The sequence below is a fragment of the Nilaparvata lugens genome, chromosome 8 (genome assembly GCF_014356525.2).
Source record: "Nilaparvata lugens isolate BPH chromosome 8, ASM1435652v1, whole genome shotgun sequence".
NCBI lineage: Eukaryota > Metazoa > Arthropoda > Insecta > Hemiptera > Delphacidae > Nilaparvata > Nilaparvata lugens.
This window is the reverse complement of record NC_052511.1, coordinates 19,812,183-19,836,404: the sequence shown is the minus strand read 5'-3', so window position 1 is coordinate 19,836,404 and position 24,222 is coordinate 19,812,183. Positions and strand designations below refer to the sequence as shown.

Sequence of the window (24,222 nt, the reverse complement as noted above, 5' to 3'; positions counted from 1 at the left end):
GAATAAAGTTATAGTAAACTGAATAACATATAGAATAGGAGAAGGATAAAACCACGGATACAACAATAGTTATCTGTAATAAAACCTTGGAGAAGTGAATGGATAGGTGAGAAGGACATAGGAGAAGTAGGATCAGAGAAGAGGATAGCTTTTGAAAGTAGAAGACGAAGGGAAGCAAGGATTAGGGATAGGCTAGCAGCTAGGGCGAGTAGGAAAAAGGAGTCATCCCTAATGGGCGTCGGGTCTTGCCACAACTCATTTTAATTGGATATTAGTGCCATGGCCCCCTCTGGGGGGACAGGGTCCGGGAGAACATAAGAGATTTATAATTGCCTTAAGGCCGGACACTGTGGTCTGGGATAACTACTGCATCTGGAGACTTCTTCATCACGGATATAAAAGTGAGAGCTCATTCTTTTTCTCCTGAAACTGCGACCGGAAAAGTCCGGCGCTTTTTCTGTCGTCTCCTGAAATGTTTCAGTTTTCTGCAGAACGTGCATTATTGCTTAGGCGGCTAATTACTGTTTCGATATAAGAATAGTATATAGGTTTAAATGTATACCATACTCGATTTTGATAATCCATCCGTGGTCGTGGTGTCCTGTGAGGAAGAACTTTTTTATAGGAGCCAGAGAGTATAGAATGCTACCTCCTTTTTGAAAGTACAGTATATCTAAGAAAGCCTTTTATAATGGTAATTACCATCTGCACTCTCTGATAGGAATGACGTAATGTTGAATGTTGTTGACATTACATGAAAGTAATTACTGGAAGTGAATTAATGGTGAGATTATTTTGGCAAGACATGAATAGGATTCTGATTGTAATTTGGAATTTGATTATGTTTTGTAATATTATGTGCACGCATGTTCTGCAACATTGAAAATATCATACGAATTTCGAAAGGAAATCATACTTATACTGTATTGGTGTGGTTATTTTGTTGAGAATTTAATGAGATTTCAGTTGAAATTTAAATTTGGAAGATATTTTGTAATTTAGAATGGTAATCGTAAAATTGAAGTAATTGTTATTGGTGACATCATGTTGATAATACCGAAAACTCAATCGAATCTTGAGATGGGGTTTCTTCGTGATGGACATTTTTTAGAAGGGACAAGTGAAGACATGTTAATACAGTAATAACATCGAGATCTTTATGGATTCTAAACAATTTTGTTACACATACTTGGCAATTTATGACTGTAAATTATAAATATAGTTTCAAACTCTACTGGATCATCAACCAGTTAGTAAAACTGCTCCCTGTTATCCACCCAAGTACAATGGAAATGAATGATGTTCTCTGGAGACAACGGAGAGCTTCTCATATTCACATTCTTATTTTTCTATCGTTCTTTGAACAAATTTTACGAATTGGTTCATCATAAAAATGATCAATTGTGGATTTACGGAATTGGTTGAAGCACTCTTGCTATTTATCAGAAATCATACTGCTATGAAGTGCATCCCACTGTACAACCTTGAGTAACAATAACTATCATTAGTGGAAACTATTCCATTCCGCTGAGACTCTAGTATCATCTCACTATGAGGTACCAGAGGTATAATACATAAAGGTTTGCTGTACCAGGCAATGTAGGGGAATAAATAGCTGGAGAACAACAAAATAGAATGTGAAGGGGCGATGAAAAGCGAGAGGAAAGACGAAAGGCACGCCAGAGGGCATGGAACCTTTTTCGGCAAGGAATTTCCTAACCGTGTCACGTATCCACATATCAGCGGAACTTTCATTTTCATCACGTTCCCATTCATATCTTGGCGTGACGTAGGCCTACGCCTGTCTTCTGTATGCTAATGCCGCCCAAAATAATAATTAACCGGGCTGTGATGGAATTTTGCTGTTGGATCAGCGTGAGGGAGGAGCAACTCTTGCGTTTGATTCAAACTGCTTACTTCGCTTGAAAGAGTGTTGAAGTTTGTTCAGTTGAACAAGTGGGGGCTGCTGAGACAAACGGATAGTTCACTTGAAAAAAATCTAGATTTTGTCAGAATGCATTGGAGGATTCATCTAGAATTATCTGTAGAATGGAATATTACAGTAGTGTAATCTTCACAGTAGTCGTCTATAATGTAAAATCTAGATGATTCGTCTGGAATAGATGATGATGTTATCTGATCTAGGCTTCCATAATCGTCCATTAGCTAACTCAACACAACACTAACATACAACAGGAAACACACAATATATAACACAAATCAATCCAACTTGATGTTTTAAACATGCGCATTTGTATGAAACACCTCTGAATATAACAAAATTAAATTAAAATCGACAATTGTATAAAAAATACAACTAATTGCAACACAATATTTAATCAAATACAGAAATCTGATTCCAACATAATTATCTGAAATCAACACAACATATTCATTACACAATTCAATACCGTGAAAATTGACTGAATTCAACCTAACTTATAAAATGTTCATTGCATTTGTACTTTGGGTTAAGTTTTTCAAGTTATACGAAAGTGAGCTGTCTTGTTAGTGCTATAGCTTGAGTATTGTCGTATACTTTAGTCAACAGGTTAGAGCTATGGTATTATGTATTGCAGGTGTGATAAGTTGAGTGGTGTTGTATTTTGCGAGTTTTCTGTTGTATTTCGTCTTATGTGTGTGTGTGTGTGTGTGTGTGTGTGTGTGTGTGTGTGTGTGTGTGTGTGTGTATGTGTGTGTTTGTGTGTGTGTGTCATGAGTTTAATTCTGCTAAGTCATGAAATTGTGCTAAGCTATTTTGTAACGATTGTAGAGTTTTATGATAAATTAGGTTGTTTCGTATGTGGTGTGCTCAGTACAGATTATAATAATTAAATATAAACTAATATTATTCTAATATGTTCCAAGTTGACTCTTGCTATATTGTCTGTTTAGCTCTATCGAAATGTAGAGTAGTGTTGTATTGTTTCTGTAAATTAAGGGTTTCTAATAATCTATCAAGTATTATTCTATGTTTTATTTCATAATTTGAACGAAATTTTTTCGATGTTATATGTTATATTCTCATCTCATACATTCTTCTACTCTTCTAGTCACAGTAATCTATGATTCTTCTCTTATTACATCTATATACTGATTTCTCGATCCATTCCATTCATTCTTCTACTCTACTAGTCATAGTAATTTATGATTTTGCTCTTATATTATTTATACTATCTTGATTTCGTTCCTCCCTATTCTTCTTCTACTTTTCTAGTCTTAGTAATCTACGGTTTTGCTCTTATAATAATTTATTTAAATACTGATTTCTCGTTCCATCCTATTCATTCTCCAACTTATCTAGTCATTGTAATCTATGATGTTGCTCCTAAAATATCTATATTTTTCAATTTTATTCATCTATAAAAACAGATCGGGGGAGAAGAACCAAGGATACTTGTACTATTTCTCTCAAGTTTTTTTGGAGAACATTAAAACGTCCGAAATAGGGTTATGTCTTCTAGGTTTTCACTTATTATCAGTTATCAGTCCATAAATATTCATACAAACCATATTTTAGTTATAAATATAAAGAAAATAAAAATCTCAGTACCCTTTTTTTGAAAAGTACTGAGCATGTACTGAACATAGTACTGAACATTTCTATGTTCTTTATATTTATATTACAAGTGAGCCCCATATAGAAAAGAGATAAATAAGATGACATATTTTAGATGTTTCAAATACCAAATATATAATAATATACCAAATATTCTGATTTCTCGTTACATCCTATTCATTCTCTTAATCTTCTAGTCATTGCAATCTATCGGTTAATTCAGCTAATATTGTACATTTTTGTGTTTTCAGATCACGTCAGTACGCGAGCAGCGAGGAGCCGAAGTCATGCTGCGGGGTGGTGGTGTCGCAGGCTGCCTCGGTTCGCTGGTTGATGCTGCTGGTGCTGCTGGTTGGACTGTGCTGTGCATTTGTCGGCACCCTACTGCTGGTCACACGGGCTGCCGGCCGAGACCATCTCACGCTCGCACTGCTCATCATAGGTCAGTCAAAAACAACAATAATATACTGATTAGATCATTATAATAGATTTCTATCAACAATTTGTGCTAGATGGTGATGTGACCTGAGTTCTATTCCGTGATATAACTGAGGTGTTGAATATCTATGATTATTTCTGTATTATATTATCTTGAATATTGATGAGTAGTTCTATTCTGTGTTCTCTGATTCATGTGGGAAAAAATAGTATATTTCTAGTGGAGAATATTGGATTTTTCCATGTAGTGAAATACTATCCTATCAAAATCCGGGAAAGTAACTTAAATATTTTCTTTTAGTATCTACAATATAAATTTTATAAAATATATGAAATTAATGTTGAAAGATCCTTTCAATTATGAAGAAATACCACAACATTTCACCATACAATCAAACAAATAAAATTAATATGTTATTTGTGTTGAGTTTCTTATAAATGATTGATTTATAGGGTAAGATAGATGTGAATGTGAATTTAATAGAATGAATAAGTAAATTCTTCAACTAATTCTATAATTCTCTACTAATTTTCTAATGGTTCTCCAATGAACGACTTCATATCGCGTGTGAAATGTTCACTGTGTTGTACTGAGAGTTCTTAAATTAATTCTATAATGATTATCTAATGGTTCTCTTATAAAATAGTTCATATTGCAAGTAAAAAGTTCACTGTGTTGTATTGAATATGTTTAAGTAATCAAGGTTGAATAAAAATTGTCATGAAATGTCTCGTGATTGTTACAGAAATGTTAATTATTGAACAATTTGAGAAACTAGTTTCATTTATCAGGTACACCATTATCAATTTTCAGTGTAGTAGAGATGACAGAAGCACTATGAGTTTTGTATCTCTATGGTAGAATGATGTAACAAACATTAGTTTTAATTCCCAAAATCAAATGGAAACTAGACTCTTAGAAACGGCTCCATAAATGAATGGCAGTGACAATTCCATTTTTTTCTTATTCATAATATTCTATGTTTATCCAAATTTTTTTTCTTGATCTGTTGTGCAAGAACTTTGAATCCTGAGTAGTGAGTATCAGTTTAGAAAACGTGTGACGACTACTGTATCGTTCACATTGATTTGATCAATCAGTAAATTATCATTAGGTTATTGGTCAATAATTTAATGTACTCCCTGTTGACAAAATAACGGAATACAATAGTAGACAAACAACATATTATTATTAATATCGATATTCAAATATTCATAATATCGATAGAATTCCATTCCCGCAAATTGAAAGTTCAAACACTCTGGTACCTACTCCTCGACTAAAGGGAATTCAAGAGGTTCCAAAATTAGCCTTCCAAATCAATCGAATCATCATTCATCAATAATCATTGGCAGACAATGTGAATACTGTACTCTTCACTCCAACATGGAGATTCGTTCATGACGTTGAATAAGTAGATTTCTTAATGAAGCAATGATGAATACCTTCAGAATTTTGAAGTGGTTGATTTTGAATTGGCATGAATAAGAGTGGTTGAGAATTGAAGAAGAAAAGGCACATTTCTTGAGGTGAAGTGAATTTGAAATGTCAAGTAGGTTACTGCTCAATTTTCTCGAAGTTCTTCCTGACAAGCAATTAGCGAGGTAAACTCTAGATCTGAGTTCATTAGAATTGAAATATTTGAATCAGCTTGCGGGATTTTCGATTTTTCCTACTTTGTTTTTAATTTAACTCCAGAATCCAGAATCGATAGATTACTGTAAAGTCTACGTAAGAAATAAGACATTCTCAAAACTTATAATTTTTTTATTTCTCAGCTCTTCGACTTTTGATGTTCCTGGATTTGTATATGCAAAACTTTGTATCGATCTATCCAACCATACAGCTAGCATTTCCTTCATCAAAAGCAGTTCAAACTTTACCACAGTTTAGCTGTTTCAAAATCAGAAAACCAATTTCTCCAGCATTAGTTTCCAACAAATAAAACTTGTCTCGAAGAAAATTGTGTATGCGTGGTTGAACTCCCCTTAGGGGTATCGTGTCGTGAGAGGGGGGGAAAAGCTGCTTTCTCATAACAGTGGTGGGTTTAATACGAGAAGCCGCTTAGGCTATCGATATATGTGTGTGTAAGAAAATAAATATATTCTACTGCTGAAAGTTATTCCAGGAGGAAAACTTTATCCGAACATCTTTTTCGTCTACTTTTATCGTTATCTCTGTCATATTGTCTGTCCTCTCGTTCGCCAGAGGACATTTCTGAAAATAAAAAAGTAGGAATTCTCGGAGTAGAGCAAAAGAAATAGGGGAATGACACAGTCGTAGTGAGACCGAACCCGGTGTTCTGTCTCTTTTATTTCTTTGCAAGAATTGTGCGACTTTATATGTGTTCGGAAGTGATGATTCATCTTGCTTTTTGTGCTTTCGACGCTGTTTTTTGCTGTTGTTGGTTCATATGTTTTTGGGAGTTATAGAGGCCAGTGTTACGAGTCGGAAGTTTTGCCAAATGAACTTTTACTGGTAAAATTTTTGTGATTCCTCATGTGGAAAGTAGATTGCAATCGGAATTATGGAAGTTCAACTAAGAAACCTACGTATATTGTGTTATCCTATTCACTAATATACCTGGATAAACTCAAACGGCTCTTTTTGCACAGCTCAAACGAATCGTTCTCACAGTTAATTAGCTAAACTCTATTTTTTTAGAATTCTCGCGATCTTATTGGTTAAGCCTGAATTCAAAAAGTCCGTTGCTTCTATCCAGCCGTCATTAATCAGTAATCTCGTATTTGAACTATCATGTCTTATGAAGAGGATAGAAGTCCTCTTCTTCTTTCAAACAGGGACTTGGCTATTTCCTGTTTCAAAATGGTTGAATCATCAGATCATCATACAGGTATCTCAGTATTCTCGTATCCTATTGGCCAATAAGTGATCAACTACAAGACTCAACCTATTTTGGAATATGTGTAACCTTATATAAATTTGGGAGAGGAATAGCACAAGGCTACCTTATTTTTTCTCTCCCTATCAAGTACTTATTGTATGAATCAATAAATCAATAAAGGCCAATAAGTCAAATACTGTCAATTGGATAATAGAAAATCGTGTCCCAAAATCATGATTTCAATTTATTTGAACTATATGTATACTGAGAATGTATTGATTATAAGAGTATCTCATACCCCATTTCAAATGTGGGAAATATTATATCAGTTACATTTGATCAAAATCACAAATCCTGTTCAAGCAATTCAACTCAGTTGAACTCATTTCCGCTCAAAGAGTTCATATCCAATCCAAAACTTTTCTTTAAAAATATTTCCCCAGCGTTTCCGTACTAGATTTTGCAAATGTACCGTTTTCAAACTAAATTTCGCTAATTCTTTTCACAACATTTTCTGAACTAGACTTCGTTGATATTTCATTATTTTCTTGGAGCAAATATTCTCTTTCTGGAAACAACAGCTAACTTAATGAATGGCTTGATTATCTGGATTTTCCCTACCATTTGCAAACTAGATTCCGTAGATATATTTCTTCCCTTCTCAAACTAGGTTTAGCAAATATTTCCCTTCCGAAATCAACAAAACGAATGCTAAATTTTAGCATATCTCATTTTTGATCTCAGATGCATCTGCCAGCTTTGATGGTCTCCCTTCCTGTAATACTCAGCAATCATTGTTCATTTTAACGATGTGGGAGCTGTTTTTTTTTTATTTCGAAAAGCGTTTATGACGGGAAAAATGATGAGCGCTTTCCGGCTCCCTCTCTCCTCCAATTCAACTGCAATTAGTCGCGTCGTCTAGTTTTCCCGGAGATGATAGGATTTCCCAAAAAATATTCAGCCTCCATATGTGTATGTCGTATGTGAGCGCTGAACTCCCGGACGCATTATACATGGATTTAATGGTGGATTTTGCCACCCTTTCACATACTCTCTCTAAATTTCTCTCCTTTCCTTCTCCCTATTTTCCCCTCCATTTTCTTCTCTTGGCTCTTTTGGAATTTCCTTCTCTTTTCTCCATGCCGCACGTTTTTCTTCCTTGTGACTTCAAGGATATTCTAGGATCCATTGAAATTTCTGAATTTTTATTCATTTTCCAACTTGAATTTTTTTCTTCTCATTTCTTCAAGCTTCGCGTTTTTCCTTCAAAATAGTCTCAATTCATCAACTCACCAACTCCGAATCAAACAAAATCATATAGCTCCAGTGTTCTCAATTCTCGATAGAGATAGATAAATATAAAATGAAAAACTTATTTGTCACAAAAACACAAACTATACAGTTTGAAATACAAATTCAAAATAAAAATATAGAGAAAGAAGAATTATTATAATAAAAATATATTTTCATATATTTCCAGAGCATAAACTATTCTAAAGAATCTAAGAATCTTAGAATAAAGAATCTAAAGAATCTTATTTCGTGGTGGAGAATATAATTTTACCTTTTTTCAGACATGGAAGAAAATTCTCATTTGTTAAGTATATTTCATTATCTAATAGCTACTAGGTGATAGAAACATGCAAATAAACTGTATTTTCATTTTAAAATGAACACAATAGTGATAACTAGGTGAGATTGTTAGCAAGTATTAACGTATCGATGAAAGAATTGTGAAAAACTTTGTTAGCGAGAGGAAAAATTGATTGAAAATCCCTGTTGCCGTTGATAAAGTTGTAAGTTTTCCAACGAAGAACAGCTCAGAATTTAAGCTGGCAGTTGTTATCGCAGCACGTGTCTTGTATTATCCCCATGAAAACAGGTCACTATCTAGCGCTGAGAGGAAATTTCGAGAGAAAAATGTGCCTTTAAAGGAAAATTCGCCGGAAAAATTTGTCTCTATCGTCGGAAAATCTTTATTTCCGATAGTGCAGTTTTCGCTTCCTGTAATACATTTTGCTCCGTTCAAGCATGCGGCAAGCATGTGAGGAATTTATCTCTCGAAGAATTTATTGGTATGGAAATAATCTATTCACCTAAGCAATATAGGGACTGTATTGAATTCTTTTGTTGGATATCTATTTTTTTAGTGGTTGGTGATAGTGATAGTGTGTAGGGTATATGATTTTCTGATCTCTGTGGAGAATGAAGTCTCTCTTGATGGATTACGTTCGTTATCGTATTGTTCCTTCATGAAATGGAAGATTATTATTGAATAGATATGACTATAAATTATCATCGTTTCCAATTTCTCGACGACTTGTTACATTTGCTTCTAGACATTTCAAGGCCTGATCATGAAAAATATTGTTGCAAGACATTTATAAGTGACTTGAATACAATGATATAACATCCTATAGCTATAAATTTCATACTCAAACATTTTATTTGATATAATTATAAAATATTACAACATGAAAAGCTTAAGAGATATTAATTTTTTGTTGTAATTTTTTAATACTCCCAACTTATCAAATCATTTATCAGATCAAGCATTACAGTGAAGTTTTGTTCAACTTGAACAGATCAAAATCGTCTTTGAAACAATCTGCAAAATCATAATAATTAAACTCAGTTCAAATTGCGATTTGCAGAAGTTTTCCAAAAAAATAAAATATTCAAACCTTCAACAAATCTTTGGATAAGTGAAATTAATTTCCCCAGTAAACATTTTCTTCCATTCTTGAGAAAATCTTGCTGATGATTATTGATAATAACAACAGAAAGGTTCAATGGATTCACTAGTTTATTTCAAACATATTTTCTCCCAAACAACAGTATAAAGTCTGTTTTAATCCGTCTCAGATCTTCCTCTGTTAATATATCAATCATGATTATTGTTTTTTGAAAAAGCTATTCCAAATCGTGAAAAACATTAATATCAGATGATTCATAATGGAATTCACCCCAAGAATTCCCTCCTCACTCTCTCGATCATTGAACTCTCTCAGCGATGATTTTTCAAGATACCATTCACAACTAATACTTAATCAACAACTATTTTCTGAGGGAAAGTCAAAGTTAATTTCACTTTTCACAGCTTGGGTGCTGCGATTTCGAACATTAGACGGTCGAGGCGTAAAAAGAAGACGCGGCGCGACTCGACTCGTTTTGTGCGTAATCACGTTAACGCGACAACTTTTATGTTGGATTTGTTGACGAGTCAGCGAAACCGTTTATAGTCGTAGGCGCAAGATGGAGAAGATTCGGGAGGAGTGGGGGTTTGAGCAGGAGGGAAGAGAAAAGGTAAATGATCAGGATAAAGTGGTGGACGAAGAGGAGGAAGAGGATGAAAAGGTAGAAGAAGAGCAGAAGGAAGAAGTGGTGGTGGTGAATGAGGAGGATGAAGGGATAGAGGAAGAGAGGAAGGGGAGGAGGATGAAGTGAAAAAGAAGAAGGATTAGGAGAGAGAGGATGGTGAGTATGAGTTGAAGGTAGAAGAGGAAAAGGAGCTTGACAAAGACAAGGACAAGGGTGATAATTGAGTGTAATATTTTACTATAATTTGGTGTTTCAATCCTTCTAAATTCAAAATCTCTAGATCATATATATTTTTGGACAAGAATTGAATCTGATTTCTCAACAGTAAAAACATAACCTATTTTTTGGACATGTTATTCATTATTATCAAAATTTGGGAATATAATTGTTTTGGACCAAGCCTGTTGTTCTTCCCCAATCATATTTATATGATTTGTAATATTGTATCATGAATGAAAATAAAATAAGAGAAAAAGGAAAATGATAAAAAGAGAAAAGGAATAAAATAGGAGAAAAATAATAGATGAGAAAAAGGATAAGTGGAATGTAGTGAAGGGGAAAAAGTGAGACATGTTTAGTATAAGCTGAAGAGAAGATGGTTCAAAATCAGAAGAATGACGTAGAGATGAATGAGAACAAGAGGGAGCAGAAGGATATAACATAAATATAACATATCGTGATGATGGGTGTAGAAGAGAAGATAATGAAAAAAATGTCAAAATAGAATTGATATTTTAATGGAATATGAAGATGATCTATGAAGTGTACGAGAAAGACACGAAGAGAAACAATAAAATCGGAGACAGTTGATTGAAGAGGATAGGATGATGAATACAAAAAAATTGAGAAGATGAAGTACGAAAAAGTGAGGAGAAAAATGACAAGTAAAAGTAAGTGAAATAGGATGAAGAATAGGGAGGAGAAGAAGAAGAATCTAATGAAAAAGATTTGAAGAAAATATATATGACGTAGGAGTGAGAATTGAGAAAGATACGCTAGAGAAAATGAAAGATAATTAGGACAAAGAATGAGGAGATGGAGGAGAAGAATGGGGATGAAGATGGAGAAAAATATGATATAGTGGTAAGGTGAGGAATGAGGGGGAAACATTGAGGAGAATGTGGGAGGAAGAAGAAGATGAAGAAGAATAAGAGGAGGAAGAGGAGGAGGAGGAGAAAAAGAAGAAGAAGAAGAAAGAAGAAGAAGAAAAGAAGAAGAAGAAGGGAGAGAAGAAGGTGAAGTAAGAGAAGGAGGTGGGGAAGAAGACACATATAAAAAGAGAATCAAAACTGCAAAAAGAGGATGAGAAAAGAAAAAGTTGGAGACGAAAACAGAACACAGTTCGAGAGGCGTAGCAGTCAACATATTAATCAGGAAAAGGATTTAATTTGCGTTCTGGGGTGAGTTGGAGACGAAGGAAAAGAAGAAGAAGCGGTAGGAATAGGAGGAGGAAGTGGAGGAGAAGGAGAAAGCAGAGAAGATGAGTAACTACTAGCACTAGCAGCATAGCATAGCAGACCAAAAAGTGTCTCGTATCATCCAATTTGCACCAGTCGTTAATCAAGATAATGTGCAGCGCCTAGGGGGCCCAGATTAGGGGCACCCTACAAAACAACCCTTTCCTCTTAACTTCCTCCTCCTCCTCCACCTCCTTTTCCACCGTCTCTCCTTCACACTCCATCCCAAATGAGACTGCCATGTATAACTGGCATAAGCCTCTTCGATTATTTGCAACTTCTCCGTTCTGGCCAGACTTTGACAGAGTCCAGCTTTTCCTTCTCTCCTCCTCCTCCTCCTCCTCATCAGAGGCTCAAAACTTTACTGTAACTAAAATCTCTGCCTCGCACCTTGTCTGCTAGGCACCGCACTACACTTCTGCAGATGAATAATTATTCACTCCACTAATATCAGGTCGACACATAAATACAAGTCAAGCCCTAAGTGCGAAGTTTAACACCTTCTATGTGGATTGCACTTTCAGTTCATCCAGTGATAAACTATTATTGGCTTGGAGTAATACTGTTATGAAAATACTCAACAGTCAACAGTATTCAGGGATTAATTAAATGGCGTTTGTCAAGAACTATTAATAGGTTCTGATTCCGGTATTCGGTTTAAAACAATTCATCCATTTATACAAAGTAATCTAACGATAGGATAATCATGTTGGGAATTTGATAACGCATTGAATCTCTTGTTCCTTATTGAATTGAAAGCATTCTATTCTCAATAATAAGAAAACAAAGATATTGTCAAATTTCACTATAATTCTATTCAAATTTCATTCTATTCTCATTGAAAGACTCTCCTCATATTAGATTGAAAGTGTAACTTTCAGCATAGTAAGCTGGGTTTACTTTCCACAAACAACCACCAATTTCTATCAGGAAAGAGGAAATCACTTTGAAAGCTAGGTGATTCCTCTCCTGGTGAACATAAATTAGAATCACAAAATCTTAAAACTTGTATAAAACAACATTATATTCATGTATTTGAGATCAAAATCAAGTTGATTTGGACGTCACAACCTATCATCGATATATCATTATTTCTACGAGGAAATACACGATGAATTTTGAGAATCAAGATGAGATCCTGCTCCGAAAAACACAAGTAGAATAACAGGTGTGCATGAATCAGTGACTCGGTTCTACAGATGTTGATTCGTTGTTGTTTGATTACTATAGTGAGATTCATGCTATACTGTCAGTAATGGGGAAATGGGTAGCATTGATGTTATTCTTGAGGAATGCTGACAGTTTCTGACTATAGGGGCGTGCCCCTACCCACGGATGCGGCCGCTGAAAGCTTGAGTCGACCTTGAGCGGGCAGAAGAGGTGACCTTGACCTTAGAGCGCCTCCTCTTCGATCAAGGTCACGTGAGACCGGCTGGCACCCCGAATCTGGTATTCAGAACATGTTCGAACAGGCATTGATCCTTATATCTAGGTAGATGAGCTCTATATAGGTAGAGTTCCATGGTCCGAATGTGAGTGGATTGATTGAGGAGTGATGGAGACGCTGCATAGCTCAACGTTCTCCGGTGTCACGACGAGTCATATCTTCACGGATGATAGGATTGAGGAAAAGTGCTGAGGAAGAAATAGGTATGAAGATAAAGAGGAGGAATAGACGGGAAGAAGAAGAGAAACCTGTGTGTGTGTGAATCATGTATGGAGAACAAAAAATCATGCAATTTTGGTAAAATTCCGAAACATGTTCCTCTAAAGTTTTATGTTTTGTGTTAAAAGTTATTGCAATGGAGAAGGTAACCTCATGAAGAAGCACACTCGAATAATTTGATTTAATGAGAATTCAAATAAGAAATTTATCGAAGAATATAAAAATATAATTGAAGAGAAGAGAATGTTAGGGCCAAGACACACGAGGCGTTTTTTCACACGAGATGGCACAGACAGGAATAAGCTCTCCAATTGGCTGATTCTCGATACACCAATCCAATTGGAGAGCTTCCTGTCCTGCCGTGCCAACTCGTCTGCTAGAACGCATCGTGTGTCTCGGAACTTATAAGAAAATAATGAAAATATTCAATGTTATCGCACCCGCGATGAAAAAACTATAGTAAAAAGCAACATTAGGGAGGCCTACTCTAGTGTTGGAATTCTTTAAATTAGAGGTTGTTGGCTTAATGCTGATTGGTGCGATGCATACCTACTTTTTTAATTCTTTGGTATAATAATCTCGTACATGTTGATGAGCTGATGACAATATTTTTATTTATCAATTTATTTCAATTATTGACAATCACTAATAATACAATAATATAATAGGGAGAAAACAACAGGCATCGCCAAAAATGTCTTTCTCTCGAATGTTGATGAATAGAAGTTTCAAGAGAAGAATAAGGCTATGTTCTCACTTTTCATCACTGAACTCTATACTAACTAGTTAGTATAGAGTTCACTGCTTTTCAATAATAATTCTTTTCATATAGTGTTCTAGTTCAGGTTGTTCTTTATGAAAAATGATTTTCTCTTGAATATTTGTATTGCAACAAATTAATATACGCTTTTTTTTCTCTAAATGCATACTTATCAATTTTATTAATGTTGCATTGGTTTTGTTGACAGGTGTAGGAATAGTGCTGGTGGGTGTGAGTGCGGCGGCATGGCGACTGACAGGGGCCGGTGACGGGAGCGGGGCGGGGGGCTTGTCGTGTCGTGCCATGCTGGGTCTGGGGGGGCCTGACGAGATAGGGGCCAGTGAGCCCAATCGACGATTTGTGCCCCGGTTGCCCCCCTCTTATGGCAGGCCACATCATCCCTACGCTGGTCAGTAATAAATATTATTTAGATTTATTCGTTGTATTATGTTGTTTAATCTGTTTTACAGTTTTTATTTATGAAATTCACATTCATTTATTAATCATCAATGGTGGTCAGAAAGTAAATTTAATATTATTATTCATCGATGGAAACTTGCTTGAAATTCAAGTGTTTAATATTCGAAAAAAAAACTTGTTTAAAACTGAATATTTGAAGAAGTAGTTGAATCTATCGTCAAAACTTGAAATTCCAATAGCAGCTTAATCTAAAGAAAATATTTTTTATGCATTCCATAATCATGCTATTTTTGTTTGTTCAAGAATATAATGTATTAAAATTGTTTGTTTCTTGAATTTGGAGAACAAAAAAACCTGTTTTTGTAGAATGAATAAATTTAATAAGAGAATTGAAAGATTGATGTATTAACAGCAAGCCAACTCAGAATCACATTGTATAATCATGAACATACACATAATATGTACAGGTTGATGATTTTTCAAGTAAAGTGTATAGTGGTGATAATCGAATTGCTGCTTTACATTGTGGACTTTTGCTGTCTACTTTTTACTTTGAAAAGTCACACTGTTATGAATTGAGATTCGTTTTGAACTGTCAGCTTTCTTTGTAATTAAAATGTATGCTGCGATTGAAGCAATGCTGTCAGTTTAAAATGAATCTCACTATAATCAGTAACAAACGAATATCCGTTTCTCTATGTATTCTCTAGTATTCCATTTCTCATTTTCAGACTTGTTTTCATTGTGCTGTCAAAAACAATGATGTAATGTCTGGAATTCACATTTTTCAGACATGTTTTTATTGTGCTGTCAAAAACAATGATGTAAAGCAGTCAGATATTTGAGAAATATTTGGTTTTAATTCACCTCATTGGTTCTAATGTACAGTGATATTCACTTTTAAGGTTTTATCATTGATTGAATGATTTTTAATAACTCACTGTTCAGTATATTTGAATTTAAATTTTCAGCATTGATTGGTTAGGAATCATAATGTTATTTTATAAAGAACCCTGAATGCTTGAGGTGAATCTCATTATAATGAAGACATAAATAATATATAATCTATATCCAGAGTAACCCATTCATTTAGTTGTTCTGGAATGAATTTTTTTACATTAATTTAAATTTATCCATTTTTCAGCCATGATGTACCCGGAGTTTCAGTACAGAGCTCCTCCTCCCTCCTACCAGGCATCCATGCAAGAGTACCGACTGCGCCTGCTGCTATTGGACAGGCACTCGACACCACCAACCAATAGCATGTCTCCTCCTCCTACCTACAGGTCGCAGGCTGGTAGTTTGCTCAGGTAATTGATTGATAATTTAAAAAATCTCCATTCATGAAAATTGAATCAATCAAAATTCGGGGATGAATAATATAATAGTAAGAGGTAGGATTTTTCTCTTACGCAACTCAATTGTAGTATTGACAGAAACTACCCGTGGAATATTCTCGAAGATTTTTCTTTTTTCTTCTCAAAGTCTCAAGCTGTGTGCACACAGGGAGCGGTCTTTGGATGATATACGCCTTCTATGTACTATAGATAAGACCGCTGAGACTCAGAAGTCAGAATGGCTCTCTGTGTGCTCTCACCCTCATTGTCTCGTATGCATTGTAACATTAAAGTCCGGTTGCACAAAAGCCGGTTAAATTTTAATCGTTAGTTTAACGATTATGAGACTCAGAAGTCAGAATGGCTCTCTGTGTGCTCTCACTCTCATTGTCTCGTATGTATTGTAACATTAAGGTCCGGCTGCACAAAAGCCGGATAAATTTTAATCGTGGTTAATTCCACGTGAACCAATCAGGAAAGGCTTTTCTGAAAAGACGGTTCTCTGATTGGTTCTCATGGAATTAATCACGATTAGAACTTAACCGGCATTTCTGCAACTGGCACTAAGCCTATATTATTGCATGGGTTTATTGAATTATTTCGACCAATCGCAATATTATATTTTTTGAGATGATTCCTCTAGGGTTACTTTTAGGCTAAGTTATTTTACACAGTAATGATTTATTCTATTTTATTGATATCATATTTTTTTGAGATGATTATTATTCTAGGGATATTCAGATACTTTCTAGAGTAGGCCTACTATAGACAACAAAACTTGAGATGTTGAGAAAGGCATAATTTAAAGAAAAAAGTGTCTTGAAGAAAGGGCTGTATTGCCGGTTTTTAGGACACTTATTAAATCTAATGGATCGTAGAATGTATAGGTTTGATGTTCCATGAAATTCAATGAGCTTCATTAAAGTCATAGGTTCAATGGTTTATTAAATCTAATAAGTGTTCTAGAAACCGGGCCCTAGTCTATCAGATTTATGAGATGAACTTATTAAATTTATGAGATGAACTCATGAACTTATATCTCTATTTTTCCAAGTTATGCACAAGTTTAATGCAAGTAATTTACGCATAACTTTTCCGGTTGCAGAGCGCCGATCGTGACGAACCGACGAGACCTGCTTCACTACCAAATGGCCGCCAGCCAACAGTCGGACTACAGCCGACCGCCGAGTTACCGCTCCCGCACCAGCTGTTCACGAAGCAACGGACCCTGCGAACCCGGCACGCACTCGCTCAGCTCGCACAGTCGAGACCCCTCGCAACTCAGCATGACGTCAGACGCGGGAGCCGTCACCCCGCCCACTGTCAACGTCATCACCGTTCATCACGAGGAATCGGAACCCATCATCAAGCTGGCTCCCGGTGACGAGACGGCGCTTTCGCCTATTGCTCCCAAAGACGACTCAAACCTGGTGACGATTGTGCAGACCAGCTCCCAGTCGACGGGCCCGGTCATCGTGACTATTTCGGGCAACTCTGATGACGGACAGTGTAGTAGGGATACGGAAATGGAGATTCTGGCACATCTATAGCTCTGGGCCAGGCATACTGATGCAACTGTCAGTCAGATGTTCGTTACAAAGATTTGGTTTAGCTTTATACTAGCTGTATAAATTGTATTGTATACTATTAGTACATACTAGTATACTACACAATAAATAAGGACAGAAAACACTTTTTAGATCGAGAACATGAGAGGAATTCAACTTACTTACATGAAGATATTTTGGAAGCTGTGCTTCCTTCTTCAAGTCAGCCAGTTCATTTTTTGAGATCGAGAACATAAGTTCAACAATGAACTTACATTGTTGAAGATTTTTTGGTTGCTGTGCTTCCTTCTTTAGTCAGGAGTAAATCAGTTGATTTTTTCTATGTTCTTTATCTGTATAGTATATTTTTGTCCTTGTTTATTAACAATTATTTTTAATTGACATTCATTAGGTAGTATACTATATCATTGAATTCAGCATGTGGTATTATACAGAAATAAAAAAGCACGTATTGTAGTATGAAGATAACTTGGCAACCACTGTTATATTTACTCGCCTAATTTACTTCACGTGTTACTTTTAATCAAATCTAATTGTTTATGATCAGTTTATCAGAATCATTAATTAGTTTACGTAAAAAAAATAAATACTAGGGAAGATTGCTGCCCTATTTTCAGTTTAGAAACAACTTGTAGGGCTTATTATTACTTTCTTGTACATATCTCATGTAGGCCTACTTTCAGTACCTACATAGCCTACTTTCATGTAGGTCGGATTTCTGTCATATAGTTGGTCTTTACAAACACATTTTAAATCATCCATATTGTATAAATATGTTACATTAGTTGGTAAGAGTAAAACGACTCTCTGATGAAAGCCTCTCCTAAATAGAGATGATAAATCTCTTAAAATATTTATTGAATTATTGATTTCTGCCAAGTTATTTGAATGCTACTATACATTATGTGATGGTTTAAAGCTTGGAAATGCTCAAATATAATTTTCTTCTTGGTTCGTAGGATAGCAAAATCTGAAGACAAATATTCAACGAATTCTTATTTTCTTCGCTTAAATTAGTTTAAAATTAAACGAGAAAAATATATTTTAGAATAGAATTTCTAATTCAGGCCTACAATGCTTATTTTTTAATTTCTGTACTTTATCCTAATTATTATTCTAATTGAGATGTGAATCATTAAGATGTTTCATCTTGAATGATTCACCATCAATTTCTGTTAAATTGTATTTCCAAAGTAAGTCCTTAGAAAACTAGACTACATTTTGATTTCACTTCTTGATCTTTCTTCATCCTGTATTTAGTATATTTCAAACCTTGCCGATGAAGTTTTATAAAAAGCTTTATCAATAACTACTGTGTCCATGATAATTATACCATAGAATATTTGATACACACCATCTACTCGTAACAAACTTGTAAATCCATCACTATTATTATAATTGATTTTAATTTGTCAATGAACATCAAATTTGTTAATACTGTAATTTTGTTTGAAATTATTTCAATCATCCATAGTATGTAAATAAGTCTTGTATATAGACTATTATGTTGTGCTGGCTCATTCATGAAGAAATGTGAATGCTATCAATGGAAATGTGTGAAAATTGTTAGTAGTACAACTAATTAAGCTAGTCTTATGTGTAAAAATATTGATATTTTTGTATTAGCCAAATTATTGATATCAGTAAGGTGCTCTCGTTGCATATATAGGGATCGAGTCAATATGCTCCATCGAAACATTGTAATAAAGACAAAATTTGAAGCTAAAATTCTTCAATATTAAGCAGTTATTCAACTCATCCACTCTTCAGTCAAACCAAATCCATTTCCGTTCCAAATATTCAAATACAGATAAAAATAATCCAAGTTGAAGTGCCATTTTTTCAATTGTATTTGACAATTTTCATGTTCTGAGAGACTACGTTACATATTATGAGCCTCAATTGAAATGAAACTTATTTATATCTTGGAAGCACGAGAATACCCCCAACCACGTACCGAAAATTTGAATTCATTTTCTTCTACAAGAATTATTTATCTAAAAGGAGCTCCAAGAATGATAAAATACCATATAGTTTCTAACACTATCAAAAATAATCACATATTTTTTCAAGTATAATTCACAGTTGTTAGGTACCTCTCATGGGATTTTCTTGGGAAGTGTCATTTAGCTTTGAGGAAAATTGAATGTTATGGAAAAATACACCATCTCTGAATTTAAGAAACACTATGGTAAGCGATATTAAGAATGGTGCTACAGTATTGCAGAGTTGTATATTTTTATGAGAAAGGATCATGTCGGTATATGAATGGCTCCTGTATAGAGATTTTAAGCGATGAGGAACATTATTTATAAAGTTGATTGACAAAGAAGAATATTGTTGAAAAAGTGATGTGTTGATTGTATTGATAGTAGATTATAATAGATCTGTTTTGATGAATTGCTCGAGAGGATATAGTAAATTAGTGCCTGAAATTGACTAATTATATGGATGACAAATTAACTAAAACATGAATGCTCATATGATTAGAAAGATATTTGAAACTGTACTACACAAACTCCACTCTTTATTATTTTATTAGAATGTGAATTTACTCATTTGAAAAATATTTTTTCAATAAGATTGCTCCAATTAGTGAAAATTGACCATCAGTTGAAAAACATCAAAATTTTATCCACATGAAAACATTTTGAAAGCGTAGCTGAAAGATTTGAAACAAACTGAATGGTCCTTAAAATGTAGTTGGTTTCGAAGAAATCAAATTTCAATATTATGCAGCTGTCTTCCTACAGTGAGAATCACTTGAAACTGTCATCATTCATTATAAATAGCATCAATGCTTCTCATTCAACCAATGCTGACAATCTCACTTCCAGTTGCTAAACCTTGAAATATCCTCTGTTGTTCTTCGCTGTTGAACATCAATTGTTTGTAAAAAATCAATGATCATCTCTTGGAAATAAATTGAACTCTGTACGGTATTGAAGTCACTTCAAACAGTCGGTATCATTTGAATGATTAGCATTGATGCTATTCATTATGAATGTCTCACTACAACGATTTCAAATTTAAACGAAATTGATAGTTTTCAAATAGTTATTGCCGACTATGCCATCCTGAGCCCTTTTAGAAGATGATCTGTATAACCATGGTATGATCTTTTTCTCGAATTCAATTTATCATCAACTTTGACCCCTAAAACTCAAAATACAATATTCTGAAAGTGAATATTATTAATATATAAATTCTGTGAGTCGTAAATCATGAAAAAGTCTCAATATCCATAATACTGTACTTCATCTCGTAATATCAATGAGACAGTCATGTATATATTTTTCATGTAACAGCTTCAGCATCGAAGAATTTGTACAATAAGTTTGAACATATTATTGTTGATTGTAATCAAATATTCACTGTTATAACTAATCCAATTTTACTTGTGTATAAAAACAATGTACATTATGTATAATGTGATGATAATGTAATCAGATTGTATTATAAGATGATTTAAGTGTTTAATAATTTTGTAAATAGCAGAAATATACCTAACTTTATTTTGATCTTAGTATTAATTGAACGATTGTGAGACGATGATATTTCCTGTTTTAGCAGCTAAGCGCGAATTTGTGTCAGGGAGATGTACCTAAAAAATAAATATGAAATATTTATATAATACAAAGACAGTGTCTTCAATTATTTAAGCAGAATGCTCAACCTTCTCTATTCTTTCTCATGGAGATCACGGTTTTTCAAAAATATCAATATTCAGATTCATTCCTTCCCCACCCTTATATTCTGGAATCCCCATTTTTCATTCTAGAAACTTGATTTTCCAAGGATCAAGACTCCAAGGCATTAGATTTCACCTAATGATATTAGAAACTAGCCTAAGTTTTTCACAAAAATATTTTTATTCTATGATTTCGAAGTGAAGATGGCGTTTTAGGGGTTTATCAAAAAACCTTCCATTACATCATTTGAATAAACTCTTGACGCTCTATTTGATGGAAAAATACGTTTCCAATTATCAGTTGAGCATAGCGAATAGTGAGATTTACTCGAATTTGATAGCATAGGCCTATAATATGTTGAATGAGGAGAATTTATGTTATTCATAAGGAATACTGTCAATTCGGAGTAAATTTTACACAGAAAATTATAAACAGAAATCAAGTTTATCATCTAATGAGCATGGGTACTAAATAAACAGATTCTTCTAACAAAAAATAGCAAATTTATTCAACTACTTACAATAATATTGTTATTTCGTGTTATTGGTGATCATGATAATAAATTAGTTCTCTAATTCGCATACGGTAATTACACTTATTATATAATGTATATTATAATTAGTCAGTTTGAATTTATTACAAGGTGAAAGAGTCAACGTTGATACAAACAATGATATATTAAGATTTACAGATTTAAAATTAACGATCAAATCTTACCTATTATATAAGGCATTAACATAATTGAATCACAAACTAAATAATAGTAAAGAAGTAAGATATTTCATTCATTCAAATGCTAATGAACATATTAAACAAAACTCGAAATTTATTGCATTCAATATCATAGAGAACCCCCATTTCAATAATTGCAGAGGGCAACTTGGGGAACTATCCCCAAAATCAGACTGAATGAGAGAAACGTTACCGTACTCAAAACAAAAAAATCGTGAACGATAAACAACCAACACCAAAAAGTTAATGAAAAAACGTTTAAAACCTGAAATTAAATTTTGACAATTTTTTATTTTTCGTGAGTTTTACTTCAAACTGTCGTTTGAACGTTTTATAAATTAAATCGATGCTGACAGATTGGAGTAAAAATCACAATATATGATGGCTGGGCAGATAATGGACATATTAAGAGTGATAATTCATTATACATTAATGTTAATATTAGGACATATGAGTGATTTAAAGGTATGTTGGTGTCAAGCTCCAAGCTTGGTGAAATTAGTTGTTCATTCGTTTACATACAATAAAAGCGCTCATGGCGAAGTTACATTTGGATTAAATTTATATTCTTATCAGCTAATATTTTGCTTATTCACAGCCCTAGATTTAAGGTTACTAGCAATGGTTAGTTTTGTAAAAAAAAATTGGAAAATAATGGTTTCAGAAACCAAAAAACAAATACTTTTGAAGGTGAAAAAATACTGTTACAATAGCTACATGAAGCAAAAGAGTACCTAGCAAATGAGTCATCATTTGTCTGCCAGACTAGTTTCTTATCGAATTTTTACGTAATTTTGAAAATTTAGCCAAACTTGACTCTTGAATCGGTGAATTAAATCAAGTCCTGCCAAAAAATATGTGCTGCTCCTTTCAAAGAGGTTGAAATTGGTAATATCATAGACAGCTTGATAAGTGAAAGGTCAAAAAATGGTATTGCTGAAAATTCTATAGCTATAATCAAGCACTGTAAGGATTATTAAATTTCTCCACTGTCCGTTCTAGTTGAACCTAAATGGCGGAGGACTAAGATATTTAAATTTTATGCTAATTTGAAAGTCGGAAATAGGATCTGTAAAACTTGAGAAAGGAGAACCGAGAACTCGCCAGCCAAATGCCACCATAAGAGGACCCCAAATATTTTAGAGCGTAGTACCTTACTAATGATTTTGTAAAAGTTAAAGTTAAATTGAATTATTAAATTTCTTAAAAGACTTCGTGATGCTATTGTGAAGCAGAAGTCATTTTCATTTTTAAATAAATTTATAACCCCTTGGAGGAGACGATTCCGGCTACCATATTCCCGGACCACATGGAGTTGGATCGACATCGGCGGCTTACAAGAAGATTTTCGACACGTGAGTGATTAATATTGAATTAGTGATGGGCGCCCTAGTGCTTCGAATTAATCTGATGATCAAAGCTAGCTCGCCGAAAGGGTTTTTATTATAAATTAAGAAATTAATAAGAGTAATACTTGCGCAAGTAAAATTAGTATTAAAGGTATTTATTTGAAAGAAAAATATAGATCAATATTTCAGAAATTTCTATTAAATCAAAGAAGTACAAAATCTAGGCTATTAAAACATATGCATATGATATTTAATTTTTTGCAATACAATTTGCGATAATTTATTATAGCTCTAATTCACTAGATGAATGGCTCTACCTATTCCGTCAGGTGCCGAATCTTGCACCCTGAGATAAAAATATATATTCGATACAAAGAAATCTACTAAGTACTAGAGATTTTTATATATATATATTTGGATTATTAGCGGCTAATTTATCAAGCTGATCTTAAAGCATACTTTTTTAATTGAATTGTCCAAGTCGACAAGTATTAGCAAGCATATATCGCAGCTACATGCAAAAGAATGCATATGATTTTAAGATAAAGGCACATGGTAATGATTCGTGCCATAAATCTAGAATATAAAGTTAAGCCTGTGATATTTTATTGATTTCAATTATTGTTCTATTTTTATATTATATTTTTTATCGCTCTTTATATATTTTTGCCTCGATTTATTTTTTTTGCATTATTTGTGTAATATATGTATGAAACGTTCATGGTGTGCAATTTATTCTTTATTCCTCAACACTATAGTATAAGTATCATATTTATATATATATTTATTATTTATTGAATTACAAGAGTTATAGGAGAAGCCCATATCTAGGCCTATCAAGATTTTTTAAGACTGAATACTATTAGAAAACCACGACCTAATTATATCAAATCTCATGCTTTACCGACTGATGCCAAGCAGGAGGCTAATCGTTATTTAAATATAAAGAATAACGTGACACTTTTTCAAAAATTTATATTTTTAGAAAATTTTTGTTTTACTAGATCAACAATACCATGAAGAATCCATCCTCTAAATCTCATGGATTTATATCTTACCGAATTTGAAATGTTCTGT

The 24,222-nt window shown here is 33.8% G+C and overlaps 1 protein-coding gene across 2 annotated transcripts in view; it reads left to right on the top strand.

Moving 5' to 3' along the window:
• The window catches only part of LOC111044538, a 328,058-nt gene extending 307,046 nt beyond the window's left edge, over positions 1-21,012 (top strand). For both annotated transcript variants that reach the window (XM_039434207.1, XM_039434206.1), the window contains 4 exons: positions 3,811-4,001; positions 14,256-14,456; positions 15,612-15,777; positions 16,910-21,012. In XM_039434207.1, coding sequence (XP_039290141.1) covers positions 3,811-4,001; positions 14,256-14,456; positions 15,612-15,777; positions 16,910-17,354 — 1,003 coding nt within the window. In that variant the 3' untranslated portion in view covers positions 17,355-21,012. The remainder of the gene's footprint in view (positions 1-3,810; positions 4,002-14,255; positions 14,457-15,611; positions 15,778-16,909) is intronic.
• Positions 21,013-24,222: the final 3,210 nt, after the last annotated feature.